This window comes from Somniosus microcephalus, chromosome 6 (genome assembly GCF_052327205.1).
Source record: "Somniosus microcephalus isolate GS21.2 chromosome 6, FLI_Smic_1.0, whole genome shotgun sequence".
In the NCBI taxonomy this organism is placed as follows: Eukaryota; Metazoa; Chordata; class Chondrichthyes; order Squaliformes; family Somniosidae; genus Somniosus; species Somniosus microcephalus.
The window spans coordinates 240,841,024-240,848,681 of record NC_140992.1 but is presented as its reverse complement, the minus strand read 5'-3'; the positions used below and the strand labels follow the sequence as shown (position 1 = coordinate 240,848,681).

Sequence of the window (7,658 nt, the reverse complement as noted above, 5' to 3'; positions counted from 1 at the left end):
ATAGGAAGCTTTAATAATCAATTAATATTAAAGACCCTGGAGTGGAAAGATTGAATTAAAAAATGCAAAGGGATGAAACAGCTCAATGGAAGAATGTGCTTGTAAATTTGAAGACCTTCTGTGTTATATAGTAATGACAGATATATTTATTACAGTATTTAACCACTTGATGAATTAAGTAGCATTTCTTCAGTAAAAGAAAACTAACAAGGTTATGTTTTAAAATGGATTCCAAAAACATTATGAATGAACAAATCTTTGAACGTTAATAATTCTCTAGTATTTTTTAAATAAAATCAATCTTTAGGCATCTATGAAGAAATCCATTTTCAAGGTGTTTCTAAGCAAATAAGAGCACATTTTTTGAAAGCTGGAGAGTCTTTCAGTCTTCAAGGGGTTAAATAATCAGTCTGTATCTTTTGTGCTAAATAAGTTAACAGTTTTGGTGTGGTGTGCGTATGTTAATAATGGAGTCTTGAACAGAATATATTGTGAGTGTAAATAATCGGAACTGCTTATTTTTCAGCACATTAATACTCAGTGGGGCCGTAGAAGCATCATCATCCACGTTAAACCCTTTATCTCCTCTTAACCTTGAGAAAGAAAAACTTTTCTTTCCGCTATGAAAAACGTGAGTAGGTTTTTGACCCCCACTAATATCTCCCTGGCAAATCCAGCTTCTGCTGGGACTGACTTGATTTACAAATCCACAGAATACAAGGCTTCCTCGGTGCTATTGGTGTTGGCAGTTTGTGGAACTGGAATTATCGGGAATATTATGGTGGTCCTGGTGGTCCTGACCACCAGACACATGAGAACCCCGACCAACTGTTACCTCGTCAGTCTTGCTGTGGCTGATCTGATGGTCCTGGTGGCTGCAGGGTTACCCAATATTTCTGACAGTCTGATTGAGGAATGGATCTATGGGCATGCAGGCTGCCTGGGTATTACCTACCTCCAATACTTGGGCATCAATGTGTCATCATGTTCTATCACAGCATTCACTGTGGAAAGATACATCGCCATCTGCCATCCAATAAAAGCCCAGTCCATGTGCACTGTCTCCAGAGCCAAGAAAATCCTAGCATTTATATGGGTAATTACCTCCTTCTATTGCATGCTGTGGTTTTTCTTGGTGGATATCAACATCAATAGCAGGCAGAATGCTGAGTGCGGCTACAAAGTCTCCAGGAATCTCTATTTGCCCATCTACTTCATTGATTTCACCATCTTCTATGTGATTCCCCTGATTGTAGCCACAGTGCTGTATGGTCTGATTGGGCGGGTCCTTTTCCTTAGTTCTATTCCAAACCAAGTTGAAACAGGAACCGAGCGTTGGAAGGAGCGCCCTGGGACAGAACGTAACAGTTCAAAATCTTCTAGCCGGACAAGCAAGGGGGCCATCTCGTCCAGAAAACAGGTAATGTAGTGTTCTAGGGAAATTGACAGGATATGACTTTGTATTCTGTTATTTGTCTGGAAAAGCTAAACGAAATAGCGTGGGCTTTAGTGGTAATCATTTTAATGAGGGCGAGAGGCTGATGAAAGTAGACTGGATACTAAGTAAAGAAAACAGTCAGAAGTTCAGTGGAAAATAAAAGGGGTGATAAAGAGCAGCACATGTGAAGATTATACAGGAGTTACTTTCCTTCAACAAATTATACAGTAAGGATCACTTTCCTGCAAAACTGAAATGTTTCCTTCCCGGGTTTGGAATTTTAGTTTTTTGTGGGCCCTTTATCAATACACCATCATTCAGTGATGGACAATCTCCAACTCAACAAGAGCTAAAACTGTATCGTTGATAGTGTGTTTTTATTTGTCCCTTTAATGTAAAATTCCAATTTTTGGGATGAATTTTAGAGCCTATCAAAATCTGAATTGTCGCTACTGTGAAATGAAACATTTCTCACTTGTGTATTAAGTGACAGCACCAAACATTATTAGCACAGTTGTGGCAAAAGTCAGATGCAATACAAGGTTTCCCTAAATACCTCTAACAATGCATTCAGTGTCAGCTTGCCTCACACTGGTAGCACTTTCGCCTCTGAGTCAGGCCATGGTTCAAGCCCCACTTCAGGACTCGAGCCCATAGTTCAGGTATTTCAGTGCAGTACTGAGGGAATGTTGCAATGCTGAAGGAGACATTAAAATGAGGTCCTGTCTGCCTCTACAGGTGGATGTAAAAGATCCTATGGCACTATTCAAAGTAGGGCAACAGAGTTCTCCCAGTGTCCTGGACAACATTTGTCCTTCAATCAATGCCACCAAAAAATAGATCAACTGATCATTTATCTCATTGCTGTTTGTGGGACCTTGCTACATGCAATTTTTCTGCTGCATTTGTCTACATAACAACAGTGACTACACTTCAAAAAGAGTGCACAGTAAAGTCCCACAAACACATGAGAGTTGATGGTGGTGATTATTGGATAAATGTTGGCCAGGAAAGCTCCCCTGTTCTTCGAATTGGGCAATGGGATCAGGCAGGTTAAATGTCTCATCCGAAATACAGCACCTTTGACAGTGCTACCAGTGAGCCAAGCTGACACAAAGTAGGCTACTGGGGACTAGGATAATGGGGAGTAAGACCCTGTATGGACTAGGATGTAGGCAGTGGATGAGTTAGAGTTTGTGTAGGTGGAGCTCAGGTGATTGGCTTGAAGGGTATTGGGAGAGCCAATCTGATATCCCATTTATATTTGCTTAGAGGTTGAATGGACCTGAAATGCGAAACCGCCATGTAATAGATTAAATTTAATGAATTATGCCACCCTCTGCATAAAGTAGTTAAATCAAAACTGTCTGTTCACCTTCCCTCTTCTGAGCTGGAGTCCATGCTCCCTGATTACAGAATTACAAACAATTTGTTGGGGTTTAATTTATTCATACCCCTTAGAATCTTAAAACATTCTCTCCTGAGCCTTCCATTTTCCAGATTCCTTAGTCTATCCTTGGATCTTAGGTGCCCAATCTCCAGTTTTTGTTTATTGCTTTTCTCTGTACCCTCTCCAAAGTCAGGATGTCCCCATTGTAGTACAATAACAAGAATTGTACACAGTACTCCAGGTGTTGCTTTAGAAAGAATCTGGAACTTATGTAGTATCTGGCTATACATCAGAAGGATAGACGTGCGGGTTATTCTTGCATGTCAGCTGGTGGCCAGATGCAAAGCCCCACTGGTGAAAGCCTGCCCTTTTAGCCCGGGATCCCATTTGGCTTGGATATGCAAGAAAAAGGAAGAGGAAAAGCTTGAAATATTCTAAAGTCTTGTATATTGAATGCTGGTCTGGAATAGATAGCATAAAATGATGGAAAGCATATTAATTAATGTTGGAGGATGGAAAATACCTTCATTTTTCAAAATCTTAAACAATCAGTTTTCAAATGACTAAATTGAATTAAAATACATCCAAAAACTGCTCGAAGAAGTTTATTATAAAAGGAAATTAATGTTATTTGTCATCAAATCGTATTAAAATAATTTAAGAAGTGCAAGAAAGTATATTCTTGAAGGAAAATGCATTTTATTCAAGATAACCTAAAAAGGCTCAACACAATGTATGGATTTTGCTTCCTTACAGGTCACTAAGATGCTGGCTGTGGTGGTCATTCTGTTTGCTTTACTTTGGATGCCATACAGAACAATAGTAGTGGTTAATTCCTTCATAGACAAGCAATACGAGAATGCCTGGTTCCTTTTATTCTGCAGACTGTGTGTGTACGCCAACAGTGCTATCAATCCTGTCATTTATAATCTAATGTCTCAGAAATTCAGATCTGCTTTCAAGAAACTGTGCAACTGTAGCCAAGTTGACACTCAGCGGCGTCCGTTGTGCACAACTCCTCTTAATTACAGTGTGGTGCGAGATACAATCAATGGGAGCCCTGAAGTTACTGACAAGCAACAAGGTGAAAAGCAGGCTCAGCAGGAGAAAGACACCAACATCAAAAAGGAAGCTAGTAAATCGACAACAAAAGAGCAGATGCACTTTAGTGTTGTTTAAAGTAAGGCCTTTATTTAAGATGGTTCGAATCAGAAGTACAACAGTGTAGGGTAAAATAGGGAAACTGTGTCTCTGGCTATCAAACCAAGGAATATGTAGAACATTTAGATGCCATAAGTATTGCCCATGAAAGCACCTTACTCAGCATACCACTAAAACTGTTTTCCATAATTACAAATCATTGGACACAATTTTAATTCTTAAGCGGAATTGCAATGCCCAGCTGAAGTCATAACAACTGTGGCCTTGAAAATCTGCAGCCCTTTGTTTCCAGTATAAGTGCCAAGATCGCCCGACTGGGACCCTCCGCTCCTGACCCTGCTAGTCATTCTGGGCTCAGAGGAGCCCTCCCATTAAAATATGCTGGCAGGTGCCTGCGCGAATAGCGACACATCTCAGGACCCCACAAGTCGGGAATGTTAATAATTCCAGTGGAAGCCAGCTGCTCCTGGGGCAGGAGGGAGTGCTGCCCAGAAACATGTGTATGCCCCCCATTAACCCCTTTTATAAAGGGGCCAATTACAATTTTTTTTTCCAAATCTCTGGGCACCCAGGTTGCGTCCTAGGCCTGGTATACCTGGTGGGCAGCATTTCCACTGTCCTGCAGGCCCTTGCACCTCTTCTCACTGGGTGTACTGGTTTGCTGGAAGATTACCAGGTCAGGGTTGAAGAAACACCCAGCCTGAAAGGCCCCTCCCCCTGGTTACACCTCCTTTGATACAGGCAGTGGCTTTGCCCCGAATGGGTCTGGGCAAATTGGTGGGGTAGGGCCGGATTCAGTGTTATGGTGCTTACTTCACTCATGCAGCACGCACCTTAACCGGGAAGTCCAAGGTCGGCCCACAATTGGGCCTTGGGCCTCATTTCAGTAATTAAGGTAAGCTACTGGTGCCGGTCGCACCTCCACAGGCAGCTCGACCATTTCAGAAAATGAATTTCGGGTCGCTTGCTTCACAGGCAGTCAGCCCTCGGGGGTGGGGGGGGGGTGGACAGCAAAGGCTGGGGGCTGGGGGTTGTTGGGGGGGGTGGTGGGTTAATGACAATTGTGACCAGTAGCAGTATTCCATATGAATTTTAAAAAATAATTAATACTTTTTTTTAGTAGCTAGGCCACATCCATGTCTGGAAAAGCTGCTCCTCTCAGGGCAGCCCAATTTCCCTGAGGGGACCTAAAACAAGCATTAGGCCCTTCATTAGCATATGCAAGGCCAATATGTCGTCAGTTGTTTTTCAGGCATCCTTAGGGCACAGGCCATAGCCCTGCGAGATGGTCAATTTAGCCACCATTTTCCAGCTGGAAAACAAGCACCAATTTCTGCCCTGATGGCTTCATAGTGTGTGAGTTACACAGTTCCCCTTATTTGCGAAAGCTTTCTCAATTCACTATTTAAAAAGAATAAGGTTAATTTTACAGGTGATCAGGGGCATAGGTAGCAAAACCAGATGAGCAGGCTAGCAAGCCCAATTTACAGTGGACTGCATTTTGCAAAGAAGATTTAATAAAACCCACATTGGCCTCATTCAAGCTGTAATTTTTATGTTAATTGGTCCATCGCTGGATCTCGTAGTTTCTCGCTGCTTCCTTGACAGCACTGCTGCTTGTTCATTTGAAAATGGGAAGTATGTACTGTACATGTCCTCATCTAGAATAGGCATAATGGAGGGGTGGGCCACAGGTTTGATCCCTGTCCTCGCCTGGTTCTCTATCTCAGCCATGCTGCTGCAGGGAAAGCGTGAGAGAATGCTGTCGCTGGCAATTTCTCCACAGGGAAACAAAAAATAAGAGGGAGGCCTTAAATGGGGGCCTAGCAAAAAGACCCTGTCAACTCTCATGGCCATTGGAAGTGCATAGTGCAGAAATACAAAAAAGGGGCTCTGGAAATTTTTTTTTAAAAGAGACTTTAAACTCTCCAAAGCAAAGTTGAGCCCTTTAGAATACATAATTCCTGTTTAAATATATTTCTTACTGGATCCTCATTGGAATATTATTGTCCCATTTGGTATTGTAGCTCAATTAAAGAACAGATGACTTTACATTATAATTTTAGAAAGCAGTTTTAAATTCATTTCCTATTATTATGATCAAGATTTTGAAACCATTCTTCAGGAATATACCTGTTTTCTCAGTATGTCATGGCTGTTCTGCTGAGTTTCTCTTCTGGCTAATTGCTAGTACCTGTGGCGTGCTCGCCATTACTGTAATCTGTTTTACTTTGTTCCTGTACCAAAACCCAAGTTTACTTTTAAATTATTTGATTTTTACTCTATGATTAAGGTCACTTTATAGCATGTTAAGTGTAACTATGTCTATATTCTGTATACTTTATTGTGTATTTACAGACATATTTCAGATATCAAGCTGTTTAGGTGCTTGCTCAAAAACTTCCTTTCTTATTATTATTTTATTATATGCAAACACCTTGTGTGGTTAAATCCAGTCCATACAGTGATGCTTATGTATTTCAGTGGTGTCAATTGTTAAGAAGATCAAGTAACCTTAAAAGTAATGCAAAGTTAATGTTTGCAACAGTATAACAATGTGTCAGAATATATTCATATAGGTGAGGTATGTATTAAACTGATTAGCAGCTCAGTTACATACATACATATATTCTGACAGAGAAAATGCACAGAGCATTGCAGTGTTAAATCGTATTTGTTCTGAAGCTGTTTATTATAAATCACAGATAAGTAACTTTTGATATATGATATTGTGTCTTATGCATGAAAAGTTGCACAGAATCTGTTTGGCTGATAATGTAGTATTTAAAGCACTGGCATCATAGAGCTGTAATCACCCAGTCTAGGCTGGATCCATCAGCTTAAGATGGAATAGCTTTAGCCCATGTCTCCAGCTCTTTCAGCTACCATCTGAAGGAGGAAGTATAATGTAATGTGCCGTCATACTGCTGCAATGACCTAGTCTAGGCTGCATCTAGTAGTTTAACATGGAACAGCTTTAGCACTAAAAGTTATGATTGCGTCTGTGACATGTCTCCTGCTTTTTTAGTTACCAGCTGAAGGAGGAAATATAAAAGTGTGCAGCATGCATGTGTGTGTGTGGCAGGATAGGATAGGTTGGATAAATATGTTTCACATTACTAAGTAGCTTAGTAAAACAGCATGCATTTACTTCATTTATTCATTACCTATTCCATCTGCAAGAGAGCATGTTTTCAATGCGTAAATATATTTTTAACAATTAGCTTTGGCTGAATCAAACAGTCACTGCCCTTCAAAATTTCATTATGTGAAGCATGGTGAGACGTTTCAATCTTGTGCTTTCATTTTCCTGTCACGAAGGCCTCTTACTCCTACATAGGAGTCCAAGCTTCTACATCTACTTCGAGTGCTCCTTGCTGACTGGTTATAAGCTGAGATGAACATCTTAGTCATTGCTTCCTGTGAGTCAGAATACTAATGCTTCACATGGCAGTCGAGCTGGTGGGCTGCTGAGACCAGCTTACCACAAGTGAATTTTGACATTAGGCTGCTCTAGGACTGAAGATTACCAATAGGTCACTAGACTGTCCAATTAATTACATCTTTTTCAATTTGTTCTAGAAGCAGCCTAGACACAAAAATGTTGTGCTTTGGCGAGGCAGTAGTGATGAATGAGTTAACCGCAGTGGGCTTTGCATTCATTCTATG

At 40.9% G+C, this 7,658-nt stretch overlaps 1 protein-coding gene across 1 annotated transcript; it reads left to right on the top strand.

Moving 5' to 3' along the window:
* Positions 1 to 322: 322 nt before the first annotated feature.
* LOC147116564 (thyrotropin-releasing hormone receptor-like) lies at positions 323 to 4,966 on the top strand. The gene is made up of 2 exons (XM_085989523.1): positions 323 to 1,420; positions 3,585 to 4,966. Exons 1-2 carry the CDS (start codon positions 623 to 625, stop codon positions 4,005 to 4,007), a joined length of 1,221 nt encoding a protein of 406 aa, XP_085845649.1. The 5' UTR covers positions 323 to 622; the 3' UTR covers positions 4,008 to 4,966.
* The last annotated feature ends 2,692 nt before the right edge of the window (positions 4,967 to 7,658 follow it).